Here is a 24,328-nt window from a genome sequence, read left to right on the forward strand (position 1 = left end):
TTCTTTGCTAGAAACTTAGCAAGAATACAAATTAGCAACAGTGAAAAACGTATTTGGGGCCAATCAGGGCTCTGATCTGTGCCCAAAAAAGGGCTAGATAGCAACACTCTCCCATAATGAGGCACTTGGCAAATTGTGTTGTACAACAAATTATATCAAACACTGTGGAAACATAACTACTTAGAGTGTGATAAAACTTTTTCTTTTTAAAAAGACCCACATTATTTCTTCAGAGCGCTAAAATGTGTCTTAAGTAATTATTCTGAGCATGTTGATACTACTTTTTGAAGACAACTCCACAGGAGTTTCACTCTGGCATTCTTAAAAGCAGTGCAAAATATGGTGGGTATTTTAAAATGTATTACTCATGGTCAGTACATGGCACAGTAAGTTGTGTAAAAACAGTAACAACTATTTTGCAGAAGTCTGACTTCTGAACAGATTCATCAAGGTAACTAGGTCTGTTTCTTCCACAATGATAATTACACACAACTTGTCAAAGACTTCAAGAGAGCAAGGAGTTACTTGACTTTATATCAAAAACCCAATTCAGTCAGCAAGTTGCTTGAGCTTTTAAAACTCTATACAAGAAAACATGCATTTCAGGGGTGAAATTTAAAAGTGAAATAGAAAGCTTTTAATATTTTCTGAAATGTATATGAAGCCAGACGGTCTTATGTTGCAAAGACAGCATGGAACTATGTATCCAAGTGAAGTCTCACAAACTGCAAGAGAAGATAGAACCCTGAGCTCGGGACTTGGGGGAAAAGAGACTTAAATATATAACTACTATAAAGTGGAAACATTTTATTAGTTACTTATTTGGGTTCTGGAGCTCCCCACTTAACTGTAAACCTTGCTGACAAATATCAGGAATGTGTAATGTCGTTAGTAGTATCTAGTGCCTTCCTCATTTGAAATCTAGATCAGATTTGCCTATAAATATTCAAATACACTTGGAAGATTGACAGTTGTCTTTCTAAATACACCTCTACCTCGATATAACGTGACCCAATATAACACGAATTTGGATATAACATGGTAAAGCAGTGCTCCGGGGGGACAGGGTTGCGCACTCCGGTGGATCAAAGCAAGTTCGATACAACACGGTTTCACGTATAACGCAGTAAGATTTTTTGGCTCCTGAGGAAAGTGTTATATCGAGGTAGAGGTGTACATGACTGATCTATTGCAAGTGGTGAAGACAGGGTTTCACTTTAAAGACTTTGGGTAGATTTATCCCCTCATAGGAAATCAGTTAGATAATGTCTGCAAAACACTTTGCAGAGGTAAAGGACTATGTAAGCACCAAGTATTGCTGCCATTATTCAAGAATTTAGGTAAGCATATAATAGCAAGTGTCATGGTAGGGGTCTACTACAGACCATCAAATCAAGAAGAGGTGGTGGTTGAGGCATTTATAAAACAAACCAATATCCAAAGCATAAGACCGGGAAGTAATGGGGGCCTTTACCCAGACATCTGATAGAAAAGTAATGCAGTTGTGGGAATGTATTGGGGACACATTTTTGTTCCAGAAAGAGGTGGAAGTAACCAGGGGACAGCCCTTTTAGACTTGATTTTGACCAACCTGGAGAAATTGGTAGAAAATCTGAAGGTGAAAGGCAATTTGGGTGAAAGTGATCATGAAATAGACTTTAGGATTCTAAGGAAAGGAAGGAGTTAGAGCAGTGAAATAAGGTCATGGAACTTGAAAAAAAAAACTCCTCCCACTTTAACAAACTCAGAGAACTGGTAGGTAAGGTCCATGGGGGGCGGGGGGGGGAGGAAGAGAAGAGGAAGAGAGAATTCAGGATGGCTGGCAGTTTCTCAAGGAGAAAATATTAAAGGCATAACTCCAAACTAGTCTGAGGCAAAGGAAAGACAGGAAGACTAGTGAGAGGCCACCAGGGCTCTCAGGAGCACTTTAATGATCTGACAATCAAAAAGGAATCCTACATGAAGTTGAAACATGGAAAAATTACTAAGGAGGAGTACAAAGGAATAGCACAAGCATGTAGGAACAAAATTAGAAAGGCTAAGGCACAAAATGAGTTACATGTAGAAAGGGACCTAAAAGGCAGTCAGAAGAGGGTTCTTTAAATACATAAGGAACAAGAGAAAGATGAATCAAAGCATAGGTTCTCTATTTTGCAGAGAAGGAGAGCTAAGAAGTTAAAAATGATGACAACAAGAAAGCTGAGGTGTTTAATGCCAATTTAACTTTTGTCTTTATTTAAAAAGCGAATGGTGACCAGATACTCAACACAATTAATATTAACACTAAGGGGGAAGGAATGCAAGCCAAAATAGGGAAACAACAGGTTAAAGAATATTTAGATAAGTGAGATGTACTGAACTTCATCAGGCCCTGCTGACTTCATCCGTGGGTACTTAAGAAACCAGCTGATACAATATTGGAACTGTTATCAGTTATCTTTGAGAACTCCAGGAGCATGGGTGAGGATCTGGAGTTTTAGTGGATCACAAACAGAATATGAATCAACCATGTGATGCAGTTTCAAAAAAGGATAACTATTCTTGGATGTATTTACAGGAGTGTCATGTAAGACCTGAGAGACAACTGTCCCCTCTATTGGGCCTCAGTGGAGTACTGTGTCCAATTCTAGGTACTGCACCTTAGAATAGACATGGACAAAACTGAGCTAGTCCAGAGGAGAAAGCAACAACAATTATAAAAGGCTGAGACCCTGTCCTATGAGGAAAGGTTTTTAAAGAAACAAAAAACTGGGCATGGTTAGTTTTTAGAAAAGAAGTGGGGGGAGGGAAGGAAACCAGATGGGTTTCAAATATGTTCAGGGCTGTTATTAAGAGGATGGTGATCAACTGTTCCCTATGTCCACCAAAGGTAGGGACAAAAGTAATGAGCTTCATTTGCAGCAACAGAGATTTCAGTTAGAAAGGTTTTCCCAATAAGGGAGTTAAGCTCTGGAATAGCCTTCCATGGGGAGTTGGTGGAATTCCCATCATTGCAAGTTTTTTAAAAACAGGTTAGACAAATATGTGTCAGGGATTGTCTAGGTTTAGTTGGTCCTGCCACAGCGCAAGGGGTTGTACTTAATGACTTCTAGAGGTCCCTTCTGGCTATACATTCCTATGATAATGACAAGCATTAAAAATAAAATGTGTCCAAATTGTTCAGGGTCTTTCTCTCCACTGCAGAATCCTGATTATCCCACTCCACTCCCTCACTCTTTGCTAATAAGGAGTAAGAAGAAATGAGCCTTTCAAGTGTGTGTCATCAGCTTCCATCAACTACGATACAGTAGAACCTCAATTATGGAACATCTTAGGAATGGAGATTGCTGGTAACTCTGAAATGTTAGTAACTCTGAACAAAACATTATGGTTGTTCTTTCAAAAGTTTACAACTGAACATTGACTTAATATAGGTTTGAAACTCTACTATGCAGAAGAAAAAAGCTACTTTCACTTTTTTTTTTTAGTAGTTTACATTTAACACAGTACGGGGGTGGGCTCCACTGCTGCCTGATTGTGTACTTCAAGTTCAAAGTGAAGCATGTGGTTGACTGTCAGTTCATAACTCAGAGGTTCTACTGTACTTCTGACCCCCACATTTCCATCACAACAGTATGCAAGCACCCCTCCAAGATTTAAAAAAAAAACAAAAAAACTTCTCACAACATCCCTGTGCACTAGGCAGTATTAGCTCCATTTTACAAATGGGGAAACCAATCCATAGAGAAATGAACTGACTTAAGTAAGGTTACCCCAGGAGTCTACAACAGAGCTGAGAACTGAATCAAAGTGTCCTGAGGCCTAGTCCAGGGCCTTTCACCACAAGATGATGCTGCCCCTTCCACTACAGTGGTTCAATACCAGGCCCTACAGCTTGGGTGGGGAAAAAAGGAACATCAACGATCTTCATCCCAAGGAGGAAGCGAGCATCCGTCCTCCCTCCCTGATTCCACCTCAGAGCCTGCTGCTGGGTAAGGGGCTCAAAGACCCGCCATCAGCCGGCTCCCTCCCCACATGCTCAGCCCTGCCCCGGCTGCTGCGGGGAGCTAGGGGCTTGCCCCCCTCCGAGCACTGACCCGCCAGCGCCGGATGGGGCCCAGCTTCCCCTCTCGCGCCAGAAGCCGGTTTAATGCGCCGGTTCCAGGCCGCCACCCAGAGGCCTGTCCCCCTGGCCTGGGCTTTCCCCCGGCGGGGTCCAACCCCCGACCACAATTAGTGGGGCCTCTGGCCCAGGCCAGGCCGGTTACCTGCTGGCTGTGGGGAATGAGCGCCGCCATCTTCCTCCCACTGACTGACTCCGGAGGGGCGGGGCGGGGGGAAAGGCGGAGCGGTCGCCGCCGAAGGAAGGGGGAAGGGATCAGCGCGCCCTGCCAGGCACCGCAGGGAACTGGGCGGGCCTGTTCTTGCTTCACCGGGAGTCCTGAGACCTCGTGGGGTGGACTCGATATGTAGGTGAGGGGACTAGGAGGTCCCGCTACAATGCTGTGCAACTCCGTAACAATGAGACCGTAGCTGCTTTTATCTGAGGGTGTCAAAACATTTTACAAGATCCCATCATTATCCCCATTTGTAGAAACCATTGGGGAAACGGGCTTGCCCAAGGTCAGTTGCAGAGCCAAGAGTAACAGGCAGGAATCGTGATTGCCAGTCTCCACCTTCAGTTCCCAGAGAATATATTTACTTCATGGAATACACTAGGACAGAGTTAAGCTTAACTAAACAAACAGGTGGTTATGCTAACAGTAAATTGGTACGTTTGTTAAAATATATTTCCACTGATAACATGAAATTCACACACAAAAGCTAAATTTGTTAATATGCCACTGGAGGCACTTTTCAAAAATATGTTACGGTAGTTTAAGCCTCCTTACACTTCTAAATTTTAGCTTAATCAGGTTCTACAAATCACATAAAACTGGGGTGTTAGTAACTGTTTATTCATATATTAACTGATGAGGTTTTTAATTCAAGGGATTTTATGTACTGGAGAGTCCTCTCTATCAGCTCTTTCTTCTCCACTCACTTTTAAACACCTTAAACCTTTAAAAGGCAATGTAGTCTAATTGACAGAACAGGTGACTGGGTATTAAGACTCCTGACTCTGGAGGGACTCCAGGGCTTGTGTCTAAAGACACTTGTCACTATATTCAAAGTATGGTAAAACAAGTTAATGGTCACTGCAGAGACTTCTGTTTTTCTGGTCATTGTGTCAGCAACATACTAGAGGCAAAAAAAAAAAAAACCCACAAGAGACAGCCAAACATCTCTCTCTCTCAGTCTTCTTTGTCAGCCAGTTCATCTTCCATCACTAGGCTTCACATCTGATCTCAGTCTTCCCCCAACCCATTCTCACTCCCAGTCCCACTCTTCTCCGCTGGCTCCAGGTTCAATCTGTCTGCATTCTTTTCCCCCTTGGTTCCCAGTTTCATTGCCTCACCAGTCCCCCTTCAAGCTCCTTGTCCAAATCTACCACCCTCTGTTATTTCCTGTCCCGCCCATCAGATGAGTACTGCTCTTGTCACTTCTCTATTAAAACCAGGCAACTTTCTCCTTCATGCTGCCTGGGCACCAGTAGGGGGAGCACTAAGTGCACAGAAGAGAATCTCGCTGTTCCTATATCACAGAAGCCTACAACAGTCAAGGAGCAGCAATTACAGAAGTCCTGCTCATCCCTGAGCTGGAGCATGCTTAATAGTGCTGAAATGTTTGGATAATTTAGTTACCAAACTCTAACAAGTCTCTGCTAAGTAAGTTTAAATTAAGATTTTGGAAAGATTTATAACTTGGCTACATGGAGCAATTTTTCCATAGAAACAGCAAGAGCCATCGTGCTATGTTGGCCTGGTTATTGGGGTGTTTTCAGTAGGACAGTATAGGTTTTACTTGACAGGAGTCTGTCAAGAAAAACAAGCAGAGAGGAAAAGAATGGCTCAAGATAATATTCAGCTCTTATTTAGAACTTTTCATTGGTAGATTTCAAAGTACTTTATAAAGGTCAGTATCATTATCCCCGTTTTACAAATGGGGAAAACTGAGGCACAGAGCAGTGACATGGCTTGCCCAAAGTTACCCACAGGCTAGTAGCAGAGCCAAGAGGAGAATCCTGCTCTATACATGAGGCAACATTGCTTTTACTTAGTCACTCCTTAGCAACACTTGAGGGCTGTTAAGGGACAATGCCAGAAACACTGGCTCCGAGGACTCTGGCTTGATTGCCAACTGAGCCTAACATTGCTGGTTTTGACCAGAAGGGTTGAAGTCTAGAAATGCAAGAGAATAAAAAGTCTATAACAGGGCTTAAAAGGGCCACTCTTCAGGAGAGGGTTCTTCAGGAGAGCTAGAACTGAGACAAAGGAACCACTTTGAAGAAGTTAGACCTGCCTAGGTTACCTCAGGCAATACTAAGCCTTTAAGTTAGATAGATTTGCATGTAGACTTTTTGCTATTTTAAAATTATTTTCTCTAAAAAGGTTTGTCCCTTCAACAAAATAAATAAATTTTTTGCTTTAAGAAAGGTGTTTCATCACTGTATATCACTGGTCACAGACTCCGAAAAGGAAGAGCTGCACGCTGAACTAAGTTGTCCCTGCAGGGGAAGAACAGTACATACACAGGGTTCTATAGGCCAAGGCCTGGTCTAGGAGTAGAAGAATTGTGAAATTCCACTCCCAGAAGGCATGAGGCCTGGCATGTCTGAAGGTGCATACAGAGATACTACAAAGGGGCCAGGGAAGCAGCTAGCCCTATAACTATGACACAAACATAATTACTATGGAAGTTCTTCAAGCCTTCTTTCTTCATTAAGACTTTGTACAATGTTATGTAGCAACATATACTTCACAGATCAGGAATGCTGTCTTTGAAAAAAGTTATTTTTGAAAAAGCTTTTGTAATGAAGAGACAAGGCGGGTGAGGTAATATTTTTGATTGGACCAACTTCTGTTGGTGACACAGACGCTTTCAAGCTCTGTTGTAAACTCAAAAGCTTGTCTCTCTCACCAACAGAAGTTGGTCCAATCAAAAATATTGCCTCACCCCCCTTGACTCACTAACATCCTGGGACCGACATAGGCACAACATTGGATACAAATTTTGTGATGAAGAGAGAATTTCACAACACAATTTTCATGAATTTTACATTAATATTAAAGATGAAAGTATAAAACAGTCTAGTGCCAAAGATGTTGATTACAAGACTTCTCGCTGCAGAGGAACATGCTGTTGGCATACAGTATCAAGAGAAATATAATGGCCCTTCTTTTAGAAATATATACCAAATCCTAACTCAAATACAAAATATGTAATTTAATATATTTTAGTAAGTTTTTTTATTGAATTCTTTCAATTCCATGTTCTGTTTACAGGAAACATATTTTCTTAATATCTTCCTGTGCTAAATATATATATTTAAATCTCATAAAAATGAATAGTTCTAGCAAAGTTTTATTAGAAGTAGTTTTAAATATTACTTTCAATTAGCTATTAAGAATATATCTGAACCTCTGTACAACAAATTAGAGAAAAGCCAAACTTTAGAGATTTCTTTGAAGTCTTTTTAAATAAGAATTAAAGCTCCTCCTTCTTCACAGTTATCCTGTTCAATTTAGCCTTTCCAGATTCTTTTTGCTTTTCGACCTTCCTGTTAAACCTTGCCCTAAAACGCTTTTCTTCTTTTGCCCTTTCCCTTTTCTTTTCTTCTTCAGTCTGTTTTATGTTCATTTTCTCTTCAGGGTCCTGAAGAAATAATGAAAAGGTCAGTTCACGGTAAATGTTATTTTGGGTCCAATTCTGCCAGCCCTCTGCGTACTGAATTTACATTGAAGTCAACAGGAGGGAGTTTGCCAATAGAGGAATTGCAAGGGCCTTTATTTTTAATAGGCATCTAAACTTCCTTGCAAAACCATCTTTCCAAACTACACACACAGATTATACTTTAGCAGCAAATGGTTGTTGAACTATTGGTTGTTTTCTTAAAATGGAAGATCTGCTACAGGGGGCCAGATTCTGTCCCTGGCCCCTATAGAGCTCTCCAGCAGCAAAAGGGGCTTCAACAGCCAGAGGGAAAACTGTCCCCAGGGCAGAAGTTGCATAGGGCTGACATGCTCTATGCTGCCCCCACCATAGCGGGCATGCTGGAAGCAGGAATAAACATGTGGAGGACAGGAGAAGGAGTGGCTGTAGTGTTCAGCATTATGGCTTTTCTGGGCTGCAGAGCAACCCATTTGCAGCCATAGGGAGGCTGTTGTAAGGCTGCGCTGGCCACGGGAGGCAGCAGAAACAGGACATTTATTCCAGAAAGAACAAACCCTAAATTATTAGTAATTTAGGGCTAAAGTCTGACCTCAGTACAACCCTATAAAAGTCAATGGGATTGCAGGAGTGTACATGAATAATCTAATTATTATTATTGTAATTAATGAATCATAGATTACATGCCTGGCACTATTCTAGAAAAAAATATCAAAGTAAGTTCCTTGGGGCTTTTAGCAATCTTGTGGTCTCTTGACCCTAGGCTGCTCCAAGGGCCAGAGAGGCTCCTAAGAACAACCTGCTGGAGCTACTTTATTGCTGCAGTGCAGTCTTGATTATCTGCAGCACTATGTGCTCTGTGACCCTTTCCCCAGCATACTCACTTCACCAGGGCTTCTGAGGGGGTCCACAGAAGGCAACCTTATGGCTAAGATGACCAGATGTCCTGTTTTTAAAAGGGACAGTCCCATTTTTGGGGACTTTTTCTTACATGGGCGCCTATTACCCCCCACTCCTTGTCCCGTTTTTTCACAGTTACTATCTGGTAACCCTACTTATGGCTATCTTCCACAGTGTATGAAGCAGGGGAATCCTTGCCTTGACTAGATACAGAGATTTTAGGACCCCTTTGTACTATTCCAGCCCTTTTACCTGCAAAAAGGGGCCAGAATGGGCGGGGTGTGGTGGGGCGGGGAAGAGCTCATCCATTACCTTTGTTTCACCCCAGGTGTCATCTCCAAAGTCTTCTGCATATTGTTCATCATCTGTGATCAAGAAGTTATCAAAAATTGTTCCAGCTCTCACCTGCAATGGAAAACAAAAATCACATTTTATTTATGTTCCCTGTTCATAATTTTAATCTTATTCCTCTTTATTGGTTGTTACTTAATCAGGATGATATTACTGAATATTTTCCTGTACTCAGGGCCCCATGTATTCCTCAAAGTTGATGCAGAATTTGCTAAGGAAGTCACCCTTGTTGCAGAACTATGCTCCAGAATCCAAGGCCTTGTCTTCAGTTGTTTAAACAAAATTTGTTGGTTTAGACCGCAATTCTAGTTAGGGCTGTCAAGCGATTTTAAAAAATTTATTAATCGCAACTAATCACGCTGTTAAACAACACTAGAATACCATTTATTTTAAATATTTTTGGATGTTTACTACATTTTCAAATATATTAATTTCAATTACAACACAGAATACAAAATGTACAGTACTAGCTTTATATTTATTTTTTAACAATTATTTGCACTGTAAAAAACAAAAAAATGTATTTTTCAATTCACCTCAGACAAGTACTGTAGTACAATCTCTATCATGAAAGTTGAACTTACAAATGTTGAATTCTGTACAAAAAAACCTGCATTCAAAAATAAGAATGTAAAACTTTAGAGCCTACAAGTCCATTCAGTCCTACTTCTTGGTCAGCCAATCACTCAGACAAACAAGGTTGGTTACAATTTGCAGGAGATAATGTTGCCTGCTTGTTGTTTACAATGTCACCTGAAAGTGAGAACAGGCATTCACATGGCACTGTTGTAGCTGGCGTTGCAAGATATTTATGTGCCAGATGTGCTAAAGACTCATATGTCCCTTCATGCTTCAACCACCATTCCAGAGGACATGCTTCCATGCTGATGATGGGGTCTGCTTGATGCAAAGCAGTGTGGACTGACATGTTCATTTTCATCATCTGAGTCAGATGCCACCAACAGAAGGCTCATTTTCTTTTTTGACGGTTTGGGTTCTGTAGTTTCCACATCAGAGTGTTGCTCTTTTAAGACTACTAAAAGCATGCTCCATACCTCGTCTCTCTCAGATTTTGGACAGCACTTCAGATTCTTAAACTTTGGGCCAAGTGCTGTAGCTATTTTTAGAAATCTCACATTGGTACCTTTGTTGTGTTTTGTCAAATCTGCTGTGAAAGTGTTTTTAAAGCGACCATGTGCTGAGTCATCATCCGAGACTGCTATAACATGAAATATATGCAGAATGCGGGTAAAACAGAGCAAGAGACATACAGTTCTTTCCCCAAGAAGTAAAGTCACAAATTTAATTGACACATTTTTTTTTTTAGCATCATCAGCATGTCCTCTAGAATGGTGGCCAAAGCATGAAGGGGCATATGAATGTTTAGCATATCTGGTATGTAAATACCTTGCAATGCCGACTACAAAAGTGCCATGCGAATGCCTGTTCTCACTTGCAGGTGACATGGTAAATAAGAAGCCGGGAGCAGTATCTCCCGTCAATGTAAACAAACTTGTTTGTCTTAGAGATTGGCAGAATAAGAAGTAGGACTGAGTGGACTTGTAGGCTCTAAAGTTTTACACTGTTTTGGTTTTGAGTGCAGTTATGTAACCCCCCCCCCCCAAAAAATCTGCATTTGTAAGTTACACTTTCATGATAAAGAGATTGTACTTCAGTACTTGTATGAGGTGAATTGAAAAATACTATTTCTTTTGTTTATCATTTTTACAGTGCATATATTTGTAATAAAAAATAATATAAAGTGAGCACTGTGCACTTTGTATTCTGTGTTGTGATTGAAATCAATATTGAAAATGTAGAAAACATCCAAAAATATTTAATACATTTCAATTGGTATTCTATTGTTATAAGCTCGTTTAATCGCGATTAATTTTTTTAATCGTGATTAATTTTTTTGAGTTAATTGCGATTGACAACCCTAATTCTATTACTTGACTTGTCTACAATAGCTTAAGCCATGTTCAGGCATAAAGTTGTTAAAGTGGATTAATTATACTGTCTGTGTAGAAGAGGTCCTCCTTGCTCCTGCCTTCCCGCTCTAGACTTTGCTTCTCAATCTTGTGTTTATATGGATGTCCTAATTTTCAAATGTACATTGCAAACAGAGCATCTGCAGCTTCTACTGTGTTCTGCGGGAACTGAGGTTGCTCAATACCTCTGAAAATCAGGGCAATAATTTATACACCTCACCTAGCTTGTTTGTTTATCCTTCTCTTCTCCCTGCACTGTTTACATTATTATATTTTTTTAAATGAATATAGTAAATAAAAACACAATAAAACCTATATATTGTTTCTGCCTTGATGTCTGTATAAATAAAGGTACTCTATTAAATCAATATCTTTTTTATCAGATATAATCTGCTTAGAAAAAGTTCTCATTTACAAAGATGACTTGGCTGAGATGGTGCATTCACTGAAATATATAGTATAGCTATAGAAATAAACCCAATTATGTTAAAATGCTTTCAATTTGTCTTTCTCTTAATCAATTTAAGATAACTTGTAAGTCTGGTATTATACAAAAATTAAATGAAGTGAATAAACAGCTGAGAAACAGAATGCTTAAAGTTAACTCAGACAAAAATGTTTTTAAGCAATGTCATTAACAGATAGCAAACTATCACTTTGATAGAGGTGATAAAAACACCCAGAAAAACAGAACAAGTACTTTTGGATTGTGTAAGGCAAGGGGCTCAGTGATCAACTGGAATTCCAATGGAAATTAGATTTCAGAGGTGGCTGAACTGCAGCTTGCGAGACCTATGTGGCTCTTTTACAGTTAAAGTGCAGCTCGCGGAAGTCCTCCCCCCCATCTTCCCCTACCAGATCCTGGAGGGGGGGAGGTGAGCCCTCAGGGCTTCTGTCTTGCTGTGGGGCGGTGGGACTAGGAGCTTCTGCCCAATGGGAAGAGGCATCTCAGGGCTTCAGACCTGTGGGAGATGCCTGCTGGGGCTCAGGACTTCAGCAGGAGCAGGGCAGAAGCCCCAAGACCCCACTTCCCACAGGACTGAAGCCTCTAGGCCCACCACCCCACTGCAGGGCAGAATCCCTGAGTCCCAGCAGACACATCTGGTTCTCGAACTTCTGAAGATTATTGTATGCAGCTTAGGGGGTCAGTAAGTTTGGCCACCCCTGTTATATTTAAAAGAATGGAGCTCTTGAATAAAAGATTGAACTGTTTTAAACAAATATTCTGATTTCTTTTACCACTATCTATAAAAAATATACAAATATTTGTGACCAACTCTGCTCCTATGCTAAAACCAAGTTATAAATCCTCAAAATTATTTTTAATACAAAACTTAATAAAACATTTGCTTTGTGAATGTGTAAAGACATGCACATACTTCATAACAGCATTTATGAAATTATCAGTTGAGTAGAACTGTTTATGTCCCTCATTTGTTAGTACATCTGGAGATAATTATGATTCAAACAAATGGCTAAAAATGCCTATTGAAATGAGGGTATGTTAAAAACATAGGCATGATCTAACTCCCAACTAAGTAGATGATGTGTATATGGAAGGGCAGAACACACTGTTGCAGAGTTAAGGACAGGAAGCTCTTTAATTTCCAGTTTCTGTAATAATTAAAAACAACCGTGTCACGGAGTGTGGGGAGACACAAGGCCCTGCACCCCCAGCTTCCCGCGATTTACCATGACTCTCAGCCAGACAGTAAAGCAGGTGGTTTATTTGGACAACAGGAACACAGTTCAAGATAGGTCTTGCAGGCACAGACAGCAGGACCCCCTTTAGTTAGGTCCATCTGGGGCCACCAGGGAGGCCACAGCCCCATTGGGAAGCCCAAGCCCCGTTGGGGTGTCCCTCTCTATGTTCCAGCCAGCTTCAAAACTGAAAACCCACCTCCAGCCCCTCCTTCTCTGGGCTTTGTCTCTTTTCCAGGCCAGGAGGTCACCTGATCTCTTTGTCTCTGGCACCTTTGCAGAGGAGGTGCCCAGGCCATCAGTTGCTAGAAGATAGAGTGTCAGGCATTTAGGTACACAGGCCCTTTGCTCTGCAGCAACCATACACCCTGATCCCACCACCTGGATACTTAAGAACTGCATGGGGGAACCTGAGGCACCAACACTGTATTCAGAGAAAACATTAAGAACATTCCCAGTTCATCACAAACTGACCTGCCAAAGATCTAGTCCAATTATGCTAATGTTCTCATAGCTATAGATATTGAAGTCTGGTGAGTAGTCTGGATTTTCAATCTGTGGACAGGGCCAAACTCCTTTATAATTTGGGTTATCAATCTTCCTTGGTTTCCATTCACCCTGTAACAAACCACATGTTCTGAATACTGTCACCAAAAGAATAGTCAACTTGAACATGTTATACGTAAATAGAATGATTTATACTCTGTATAGTGGATTCTTGATCATAGGAGGTTGCCATTCTCCATTTGTTGCATTATCCCAATCTCCAGGTTTTTCAGCACTAGTATCCAGAATGTATTCAGGTTCATCCCAATCCTTTAAAAATATCCAGAAGATAAAGGAAGTAAAATTATCTGGGCTTTATATTCCTACTATGAGGCAAGATGCCATATTGTTTCCCCAAACAATTCAGCTGTGAAAGATTTTTTATCATATAATTTTAATAAAATAAACAGATCTCCTTTTCAGGAAAAGGAAACCCTCACATACTGACCAATTCAGCAGATATCAAGGTGCTCTTTGCATAATCTGGACAAAAAGGGAAAACTAGAAAATATTAAAATTTATATTTAGAACCTTGATTTACTGTTAAAGTTTGGGGTGGCCTAGTGTAGTGTTAGGCAATGCCAAATCAGAGAGTTGGGTTCAATCTCTTGTCCTGGTCATTTGTGTCCTGAATTGTTAGAAGTTGGGCTTGCTGGAAGGGGCTTTAGATTAAATCCTAACCCCATTATGCATGTTTACCCAATCTGAACCTTTGAAGATTGCTCATATAGGTTAACAGAGGGTTAATTGTTTTGGGCTGTAATTAACATGGTAAGGCAACTCACTGTAGGTCTAATCCAAAACATATTAAAGTCAATCTGATCCTTTCCTCATATAGGCAACCCTCATCATCTTGTCATGTAATTTTTAAAATGACAAGAAAATTTCAGTTACTAACATAGTGTATATATTTGAGGAATGGATGGGGCACTTTCTGTTAGGCTTGATAACAGGCCATCTTTGGTACAAAGATGTGCAGCAGTGGAGCTGGGTATCTCCCAATTTAGGGTCCTTGCAAAGCACTTCTGAGTTAAATAATCATATTTTCATGACATGCAGCTGCTATGCACAGAGAACATCTTGGGCCAGAAAAGTTTCTTCAGGTTCAATTTCACTGTGTACTGGAAGTAGCTCTACCTGATTATATGACAGTAGTAACAAATCTGGGTTCAATTTGAATGAAATAATCAGATATTTCTGACATTTATGTACTTCCTCAAAAATACAGGACAGAGGAATATTCAGGAAAAAGAAACCACCTCAGGCTTGACATCATTTGGATCATCAATTTGGCGTACATCATCCCAATCCTTGGGTTTCTTTGCTGTAGGATCATTTATTTTCCTTGGTGGCAAGAAATTCCAATCATCTTCCAAGTTGCCCGATTCAATGATTTCATTATCAATTTTTACTTCATAAGTCTGATCTGGTCTTAAAATTAGTGTATATAAATGAGTGAATCCATCAACCTATACATTTTAAAGAAAAGAAGTTAAATGTTTAGAAATATCACTAAAACATGTAGCTTTTAGAACCAGTTTTGCATCAGAATCACATTATAGCAGAAAATCCATTATAAACAGGCTCAAACAAGAAAAACTCCCAAGGACTTTTATATTGGCTAAACATGAAAAGATATTTATACAAAAAGCAATCTACTTTGCCAGCAATCTTGTACGTTTCCCCTGCTATTTTTAAATATATGTGTTTGAATAAGAGCTTTCTCCCTTTATAGCCATTTTCTCATGCTTAGACCTGCAGTAAAAAGACATAACATTTTGTGAATGGCATCTTAAATCTTGCCTTTGAAATGACTGTTGTCATAAATTTGGCATTATGATTTGTTTGCAGGATTATACGAGATAAAAAAGTTTAATTAAAAATCTTTGTTCAAGTCACGAAATATATCTGATCATTTGAAAAAGCAGCAAGAGAAAAAGGTAACTGAGTCATTTTAAATGTGAAACATCTGAACTTTTCCCCCCTTTGTGAAAGTCTCTGTCTTGACTCTAAACTAAAATGGCATGAAGGGGCAGGAGGGAAAGCTTTGAACTATTACTGGCTTACTCTTCTGTGTGGCAGTCAGAGCAGGACTGATGGAGTCCAGAGTAAGCACTGTCTATCCCGGCTTGGCCATAGGAAGCGTTATAATATAGAGAGCATAGGGTGGATAGTGATGGAAAGGGTATATAAAACAAAAAACAACCACACTAAAAAAAAAAAAAAACCTTCCTAATTTATATCCCAGACAAAAACGAAGATGAGTTAAGGTTGAAAGTACTTATCAGTAACTTATGGGTGAAAAACATTACAGCAGTGGTTCTCAAACTTTTGTACTGGTGACCCCTTTCACACAGCAAGCCTCTGAGAGCGACCCCCTTTATACATTAAAAACACTTTAAAATATATTTAACACCATTATAAATGCAGGAGGCAAAGCGGGGTTTGAGATGGAGGCTGACAGCTCACGACCCCCACTGTAATAACCTCGTGACCCCCTGAGGGGTCCTGACCCCCAGTTTGAGAACCCCTGCATTACAGGGATGTTGTAACTATACCAAAAGCAGGGCCGGCTCCAGGCACCAGCGCAAGAAGCAGGTGCTTGGGGCGGCCAATGGAAAGGAGTGGCATGTCCGGGTCTTCGGCGGCAATTCAGCGGTGGGTCCCTCAGTCCCTCTCGGAGGAAAGGACCAGCCCCTGAATTGCCACCAAAGAATGAAGCGGCACAGTAGAGCAGCCGCCAAAGTGCTGCCGATCGCAGCTTTTTTTTTCCTTCTCTTTCTTTCTCTTCGCTGCTTGGGGCGCCAAAAAACCTGGAGCCGGCCCTGACCAAAAGAAAGCATTACAAATCCAGGAAATTCAGTTAAGGAATTTAAATTAGAAATTCAAACATGTTAAACTAAGAAATGCACAATATAAGGTTCTAAAGCAGAGCTGCGGAACTGCCCCATAGCTCCTGACCGGGGAGGCTAGCCCCCAGCCCCTCCCCTGCTGTTCCCCCTCCCCCAAAGCCTCAGCTCACTCCAGCACAGCTGCAGAGCCGGGCCTGACCTGATGCTCTGTGCTGCGTGGTGGCGGCGGCTGTAATGTCACCAGTGCTCCAGGCAGCGCGGTAAGGGGGCAAGGAGCAGGGGGGATTGGATAGAGGGCAGGGGAGTTCGGGGTGGTGGTCGGGGGCGGGAGTGTGGATAGGTGTCGGGGGGCAAGGAACAGGGAGTTTAATGGAGGCACGGGTACCGAGGGGGGCAGTCAGGAAGGAGAGGGGGGTTGGATGGGGCGGCAGGGGTTTGGGGGGCAGTCAGGGGACAGGGAGAAGGGGTGGTGGGATGGGGCAGGGGTCCCAGGAGGGCCGTCAAGAATGAAAGGAGGGGTTGGATGGGGCGGTGGGGGTCCAGGGGCAGTCAGGGGACAGGAAGCGTGTGTGTGTGTGTGTGGATGGGGCAGGGGTCCCATGGGGACTGTCAGGGAACAGGGGGGTTGGAGTCCCGGGGTGGGGGGTAGATAAGAGGTGGGGACCGGGCCACAACCCCCTCCCCTAACCAGCCCTCCATAGAATTTATGTAACCCGATGCGGCCCTCAGGCCAAAAAGTTTGCCCACCCCTGTTCTAAAGCAGCCTGAAGTCTGCCCTGTAGTGATGCCACGTGATAACCATACAACAAGAGTAAATCATTGTAATGTTTGTAGTCCCAAATTAGATTAAATTATTTTTTTTAAGACTTTAGATTTTTTTCCATATAAGTCATACTGTACCCCTTTCAGGAGTCTGATTTGTCCTGCATACCCAAAGTTTCACCTCACTTAAAAGCTACAGGGGGCGTGCGAAACTAAGATACATGCTTCAGCCTCCACTGGGGCTTGAGTTGAAGAATATAATTTAGCTTTGCAGGGCTGCCTGTGGCATTGCCCTGCTTGCCACCCCCTAATGCCAGCCCTGCACTTGCAAGCCCCCTAAACCTGTCCTATGACCCCCCCGGGGGGGGGGGGTCACCATCCCTCAGGTTGCAAAACATTGATCTAGATGAGTTGATGTACCCCCTGGAAGACCTCTGTGTACACCTTGGGGTACATGCAGCCCTGGTTGAGAACCACTGATATAAGTGATGTAAGTTTGGAAGAACATATTTTTCAAACAAAAAAAAATGAGGTTGAATCCCTGCTTTAAATGCAAAATGGAACTCAAACTTAACTATTGAGTTGTAACTAGTGCCTCCATAATGTGTTTAATATGACAGATCTTTAAATTATTATTTAGTGAGAGTGCCTCTTTAAAGTTATCTAAATGCAGCTATTAGGTGAACTTTAACTTGAAATTCCTGAAATTAGTTAATAATCTTTAAAACTTTTATATTCTAGCATTTACCTTGCATCTGATTCGTTTCTTCATTGGATGTGGTTTACTCTTGTAATTTAAAATAACATGGACTTTCTTTGTTTCAGATCCACAAATATCTGGTCCTACAAAAAATTTCATACTGTGTTGTTAACTTCTTTATACATATACAGTTTGCTTATCTCATGTCTTTCTCCCCCCCTCTTTTTTTTTTAAACTGCCAATAGACAGCCCTCAATTCTACATGCCACTTGATGGATTCCCATTTTTGCTTGCATTGCTTCTCTTCCAATCTCTAGACCTGCCTCAAAAAAAAAATGTCTGATTTTACTAACCAAACATTGTTTTAGGGCTTGATTCTCCTGCAGTCCTAATACAGGCAAAAATCATATAGAAATCCACTAACAACTGCAGTTACCCATAGCTTATATCATATGACATATTGATAGAACTATCAGTGTGCCAGACTGGCTATTCACTGATAAGTCTTTGGACCAAAGTTTACTTTGAGATACACAAGTCCAATTCCCAGTGACTAAACGGGAGTTACATGTGAATATATGAGGGCAAATTTTGGACCATCATTGGGATTATCAAAAGCCCTATGACTGAAATAATCTTACTGGACCTTTGGCTTAATTCTAAAAACACTCTAAACACTTTCATTTGTGTCCCTTAATCAGTTAAGAATGTTAAATCATTTCTAATTTCAATTTGTATTTTGACAATTCATGCTTAAAAATATCTGAACCACAGAGATGTTGAATTGCTGACCAGTCACAGGATTTTTATCTTATTAGGAAAGTCTTGTATTAAATCTTTCGCTGTACCAGTTCTAGATCTGTCTTTGAAGAACTATGCAGCTATTGTGACAATATTTTAGCAATGCACATGTAACTAAACTCACCAAACATAATGTAATACTGTGAATTTCCACTCATATTTTTCTGATCCAAGTTTGAGGAAAAGATCTTAATATATCCACCACCACAATCTATCTTCTGCTCATGTTTTACTGTGTACTGAATGACCAGAGATCTTCCTTTATTGCTAAATGGTTTAAATCGTGATGAAATGGCATAAAATTTAGAATTTTCGCTAGTTTGTAGACCTATAAAGACATTAATATTTGCATATGGTAACACAATGCTTATGTTTTGTTTTCATCTGCTATTATTAAAATCATAAATTTTAATTATATTAGATTAAGAATGCAGGACATCTCTGTAAAGGCAAATAAATTAATATTTATTTAAAAATCTATCAACTGGATGGGTGCAAAAACTCATGGATTCAGCTTTCTTCATTTAAATTGAAAGTAGGGGACAAATTCTCCTGTCATTTACACTGTTATAAATTCAAAGTAACTCTGTGGCACTAAACTTACTTTGGCTTTACAATAGTGTAATCAACAGTAGAATTTAGCCTTATCATTTTCCTCACCAAACTAATGCTAGATGTATTAAAATCAGCCAATTTTAAACATTGACAAAACATCACATGCAAAAAAAAATGACTTAGACACAGTTTTAAATAAAATCACAAAAACCAGTTAGCACTTATGTGAATTAATAATTTGTGTAAAAAACAAACAGGAAAACATGTTTTTAATTTGTATCACAAGTGATCCATAAACATGAGGAAATCTTTGAGGGGGTCAACAAACAGGGGGAGAAAGGTGATCCAGTGGATATAGTGTACTTGGACTTTCAGAAAACCTTTGACATGGTCTCTCTCTCACCATAGGCTCTTAAGCAAACTAAGTAGTCATAAGAGGGAAGGTTCTCTCATGGATCAGTACTGGTTAAAATATAAAAAATAAAGAGGAAGGAAAAACAGTTTCACATTGAAAAGTGGTAAATAGCAGGGTCCCGCAAATATCTGAACTGGGACCAGTGCTGTTCAATGTATTCATAAGTGATTTGGAGAAAGGGGCAAACAGTGAGGTGGCAAAATTTGCAGACGATACAAAATGACTCAAGAGAGTTAGGTCCAAAGCTGACTGTGAAGAATTACAGAGGAATCTCACAAAACTGCTTGTGATTGGGCCACAAAATGGCAGATGAAATTCAATGTTGATAAATGGAAAGTAATGCATATGGGAAAAAAATAATCCTAACTAACAGTACATACAAAATGATGGGGTCTAAATTAGCTGTTACCACTGAAGAAAGAGAGATCATGGAGTCATTGTGGATTGTTTGCTGACATCTGCTCAACATGCAGTGGCCGTCAAAAAAGCTAACAGAATATTAGGAACCATTAGAAAAGAGATAGATATAAGACAGAAAATATAACACCACTATATAAATCCATGGTATGCCCACATCTTGAATACTGTGTGTGCAGTTCTGGTCACCCAATCTCAAAAAAGATGTATTAGAACTGGAAAAAGTACAAGAATAGCAACAAAAATGCTTAGGGGTATGGAACAGCTTCCATATGAGAAGAAATTAAAAAGACTGGTACTCTTCAGGTTAGAAAAGAGATGACAAAGGAGAGATGTGATGTCTATAAAGTCACGAATGGTAAAGAAAAAGTGAATAAGAAAGTGTTATTTACCCCTTCACATACCACAAGAACCAGGGATCACCCTATTAAATTAATAGGCAACAAACAAGGAAGTACTGCTTCACACAATGCACAGTCAACCTGTGGAACTCATTGTCAGTGGATGTTGTGAAGGCCAAAACTATAACTGGGTTAAAAAAAGAATTAGATAAATTCATGTAGGATCGGTACATTAATGGCAATTAGCCAAGATGGTCAGGGATACAACCCCATACTTTTGGTGTTCCTAAACCTGTGACTGCCAGACAGGGGATGTATCTTTCAGTAAATTGTCCTGTTCATTCCCTCTGAAGCATGTGGCACTGGCCACTGTCAGAAAACAAGATACTGGGCTAGTCGGACCCTTGTTCTGATCCAATATGTCCATTCTTATGTTTTCCTTCTATGGTACCTATCTTAGATGTTTCTGTCATTCTAGTATGTAAGCACTTTATGGATTTCACGTAAGCCTTATAATGTCTTATATGAAACTCCTCAGTTTTATTTATGAAATCTCTAAATGTGCTGAGAATGCATGTGGGTTTATATTACTTATTATTTTTATTTATTTATGTTACCAGAGGACCTATGAACCCTAGTCATGGATCAGGACCCCATTGTGGTAGGTGCTGTACAAACACAGAGCAAAAAAGATGGTCCATGGCCCAAAAAGCTTACAATCTAAATATAAGTGCAGAGACAACAGATGGCTACAAACAGAGGAATACAAGGAAACAAGGAGACAATATTGGTCAGCATGATAGGCAGTGGTATCAACACACCAGCAGCCTAATCATTGTCAAGTTTTTTGTAGGCATCACAGTAAAGGAGAGTTTTGAGGAGGGTTTTTAATGCAGATAATGAGGTGGCTTTGCAGATGTTTATACAAGCATCTCCCAAGTGTGAGGGGGAGCATGGGAGAAAACACAAACATGCTTATTTAAACATTTAACAAGTGGGCAATGGATGGTAGCATCATGGGCCAATCAGAAGTGAGAATCAACAGCTTGATAGTGAATGAGATGATAGGTAGAGTGAATACAGAATATGCAGGGCCTGGAAAGTGAAAACAAGCAACTTCTTATATTTGATGTGACTGAGATGGGGAGCCAGTGGAGGGATGTGAAGAGATGGTGGACACCGTCAAAATAATGGGGTAATAACATTATCTTTATTGCAACTTTCTGAATGGATGTGAGCAGGGCAACACTGCATTTGTTAAGGAAGTTGCAGTAATCAAGACGCAAGATGAGAGCATAGACAAGAGTTTTAGCTGTGTGGATGTACTTTAGCTATATTATGCAGAAAAAAATCAGTAAGATTTAGCTTGGATGTGAAGACCTACAGAGAGATCCATACAGTAGATGACCTCCAGGTTAGGGGCCTGAGTGAGCAACAGACAGGATGCTGTCACCATCCACAGTGATCAAGAAAGGAGTTAGAAGGAATGGCTTGGATGAAAGATTAGGAGCTTTGCTTTAGCCATGTTGAGCTTGAGCTGATATCTAGACATCAACAAGCAGATGTCAGAGAAACAGATTGATATTTTAGTTTGTACAGGAGATAAAGATGGAGTAGAGAGGTAGATCTGAGAGTCACCAGATGTAGTTGAATTTATGTTTGCAGATAAGATTACTCAAAGATAAGATGTAGTGAAGGAGACCAAGGGCAGAGCCCTGTGGAATTCCTGCATAAAGTCGGAAGGTGAATGAGGAGGATCATCTGAAGGACACAATGAAGAAAGAGATGAGAGAGTTAGGAAGAGAACCAGGAGAAGACAGAGTCATGGAAGCCAAAAGAGTACAAGATTTCAAGACCGTGTCAATTATTAACAATGTATGCAGTCCTAACAACACATTTTAAATGAAATGCACAAACCTTTATCTCTGACTGCATCTCCATAAAACTTCCCAGCTGTTAATCTAAATTTCCCATAATCTGATTTATATTGAGAATTCATCCATCTGTCTTGCCATTTAACTGTTAAATAATATTAAATATTAGTAATCTGATACCAATAGAAAACTTTAGGCCACTAAATAAATTAAAATGACACAGACAAGGTCTTTTTCAAATTTTAAAAATCTTTTTGAAACATACTGTTATATACAAAAACTCAGAAGTTTGAAAATGAAATCTGTTCCCTTACTCATTATTACCTTTTGTTATTATAGAGTAAATGAATCAGAATTATAGGACTGGAAGGGACCTCAAGAGGTCATCTAATCCAGTCCCCTGCACTCATGGCAGAAGAGTAATGGACTGTTCACACTCTTTTTTTTTTAAAAGCATTTATTTCAGGGAAAGAAAGGTGAAACTACTTATAAAGAATTGAGTGAAATTTTGAAAGCAAAAAGTGGAGGCAAATTCTGATAGGCTCCCACTATCAAGAGGTAAAAGTGTCTTCAGCAACTTCTCAAAGGGCCAGAAGTGGCAGATCTGGACTCCCAGTGAAGTGGATCTGAACTGAAAACAGCAGAACACAGTGAGATGTATTCAAGACAGGAGGCTGCTTAATAGGGTGGTGTGGGACACAAGTTTGCTGCCTCTAATCTGGAGCCAGTACAATATGCAATAATCCCTATGCAGTAACCCCTTCAGACTCCGTATGCTGAAAAGGGCTGAACTGAGTTACCTATTTATCCAGGACCTCTCCCAGAGTCCCAGACTCTTCCCACATCCCCTAGGAATCACTCCTTTCTAAAAAACATCTCCCCAACCTGGGGTTCTCCATTCACCCAACAGGAATTGCACCCCCAACTCTCAAGGCCTTAGAAATTCCCCACCCTGGACATCCCCTTTAATTAGGTTTGGCAGGTGTCCAGTTTTCGACCAGAACACCCGGTCGAAAGAGGACCCTGGCAGCTCTGGTCACCACCGCTGACTGGGCCATTAAAAGTCCAGTCAGCAGTGCAAAGGCAGCCTCCCTGCCTACCCTGGCCCCACAGAGTTCCCGGAAGTGGCCAGCATGTTCCTGCGGCCCCTAGCTGCAGGAGCGATCAGGAAATCTCTGCACACTACCCTCATCCCAAGCGCTGGCTCCACACCTCCCCACTGGCTGGGAATCTGTAGGGGTGGCACCTGAGGGTACAAGCAGTACACGCCGTGCAGAGCCTCCCGCTCACCCCGTGCCTCGGAGTCAGACATGCCATCTGCTTCCAAGGGCAGCATGGAGCCAGGGCAGGCAGAGAGCCTGCCTTAGCCCTGCTGCACTGCCGACCAGGAGCCACCTGAGGTAAGTGCTACCCGGCTGGAGCCCAAACGCCTTTCCTCATCCCCAACCCCCTGTCCCAGCCATAAACCCACTCCCGCACTGCAACCCCCTTAGCACCAGCACAGAGCCACCTCTTGCCCCCCCAAACTCCTAATCTCTGGCCCCACACCAGAGTCCACCCCCCCCAGACAGGTCCCTCACCCTCTTCTGCACCCCAACCCCCTGCCCCAGTCTGAAGCCCCCTCACACACATTGAGCCCCCTCATTTCTGGCCCTACACTGGAGCCCTCACCCCCTCCCACACACCAACCTCCTGCCCCAGCCAAGTGAGAGTGAGTGAGGGTTGGGGAGAGCAAGTGAGGGAGGGGGGAGGAACTGAGTGGGGGGTGGGGGCATCAGGGGTGAGGCAGGGCAGAGGTGTTCAGTTTTGTGTGATTAGAAAATTGGCAACTCTCCCCTTAATCTCTTTTGGATACTCCCTGTCCCCTCAGGACTCACATACCACAGTGACCTGGGGGCATCAATGGGCACTTTCCCACTGACCCTACCCCACACTGGTTCATCTCCACCTATCAACCCAACCTCTTGGTCACACTCCCCCCTCCTCACAGGACTCCCCCATCTCCTCCCCCCTACTCGTCACCTCCATCCATAAACTGCTCCCGGAAATACACGACGCCGCGGGCGGCGCTGAGCGCTGCCCAGAAAAGCAGGGCGCGGGTCAGCGGCCCCATTTCTAGGCCGATTCCGCTCTCCCTCGGCAGGGAAGCAGGATTCACCCGCGCAGCCCGGGAACAACTGTGACCGTCGCCAGCTAATCTACCGGCGCCTGCCTGCCCTCGAGCCTCACGACGGAGTCACAGTTGATTGGTCCTTGCCCTCGCGCTTCACGCCAATGCAGGCACTAATTGGTCCAAATCCTCTCGTCAACTCGGGCGCTGTTTGGTTCGTAATCTCGCGCCTCAGGGTGGAGAGGGCTCTGATTGGTTTAGAG

General features: G+C 41.6%; 2 protein-coding genes across 13 annotated transcripts in view; both read right to left on the minus strand.

Moving 5' to 3' along the window:
• The window catches only part of EPS15L1 (epidermal growth factor receptor pathway substrate 15 like 1), a 91,019-nt gene extending 86,366 nt beyond the window's left edge, over window positions 1–4,653 (minus strand). For 3 of the 9 annotated variants that reach the window (XM_039515425.1, XM_039515423.1, XM_039515420.1), the window contains exon 1: window positions 4,248–4,652. In XM_039515425.1, the coding sequence (XP_039371359.1) occupies window positions 4,248–4,277 (30 nt within the window). In that variant the 5' untranslated portion in view covers window positions 4,278–4,652. Of the gene's footprint in view, window positions 1–4,247 lie in introns of all 9 variants that reach the window. The other 6 variants (XM_039515426.1, XM_039515430.1, XM_039515424.1 and 3 more) reach the window with 5 other exon arrangements.
• Window positions 4,654–7,311: 2,658 nt separating this feature from the next.
• Window positions 7,312–24,300, minus strand: CALR3 (calreticulin 3). 4 transcript variants are annotated; one of them, XM_039515451.1, is made up of 9 exons: window positions 24,158–24,300; window positions 21,999–22,100; window positions 18,478–18,681; window positions 17,601–17,695; window positions 14,498–14,707; window positions 13,395–13,508; window positions 13,167–13,310; window positions 8,962–9,054; window positions 7,312–7,734 (listed from the first exon to the last, which is right to left on the minus strand). In XM_039515451.1, the coding sequence occupies exons 2-9, from the start codon at window positions 22,078–22,080 to the stop codon at window positions 7,567–7,569; spliced, it is 1,110 nt and encodes a 369-aa protein (XP_039371385.1). In that variant the 5' UTR covers window positions 22,081–22,100; window positions 24,158–24,300; the 3' UTR covers window positions 7,312–7,566. The 4 variants fall into 4 exon arrangements, with proteins under 4 accessions (XP_039371385.1, XP_039371384.1, XP_039371386.1 ...); XM_039515450.1 differs by having other exon boundaries at window positions 23,978–24,224; XM_039515452.1 differs by lacking the exon at window positions 13,395–13,508 and having other exon boundaries at window positions 23,978–24,230.
• Window positions 24,301–24,328: the final 28 nt, after the last annotated feature.

Source organism: Mauremys reevesii, linkage group 26, assembly GCF_016161935.1.
Source record: "Mauremys reevesii isolate NIE-2019 linkage group 26, ASM1616193v1, whole genome shotgun sequence".
Taxonomy (NCBI): domain Eukaryota; kingdom Metazoa; phylum Chordata; order Testudines; family Geoemydidae; genus Mauremys; species Mauremys reevesii.

Excerpts from the sequence above, each read along its gene's own strand:
- CALR3 (XM_039515450.1), bottom strand. The coding sequence starts at position 24,068 with ATGGGGCCGCTGACCCGCGCCCTGCTTTTCTGGGCAGCGCTCAGCGCC. Across the intron at positions 22,101-23,977 it reads GGAGCAGTTTATGGATGGAG|TTAAATGGCAAGACAGATGG; the intron begins GTGACGAGTAGG and ends ATTATTTAACAG. Across the intron at positions 9,055-13,166 it reads TTGGACTAGATCTTTGGCAG|GTGAGAGCTGGAACAATTTT; the intron begins GTCAGTTTGTGA and ends TTTCCATTGCAG.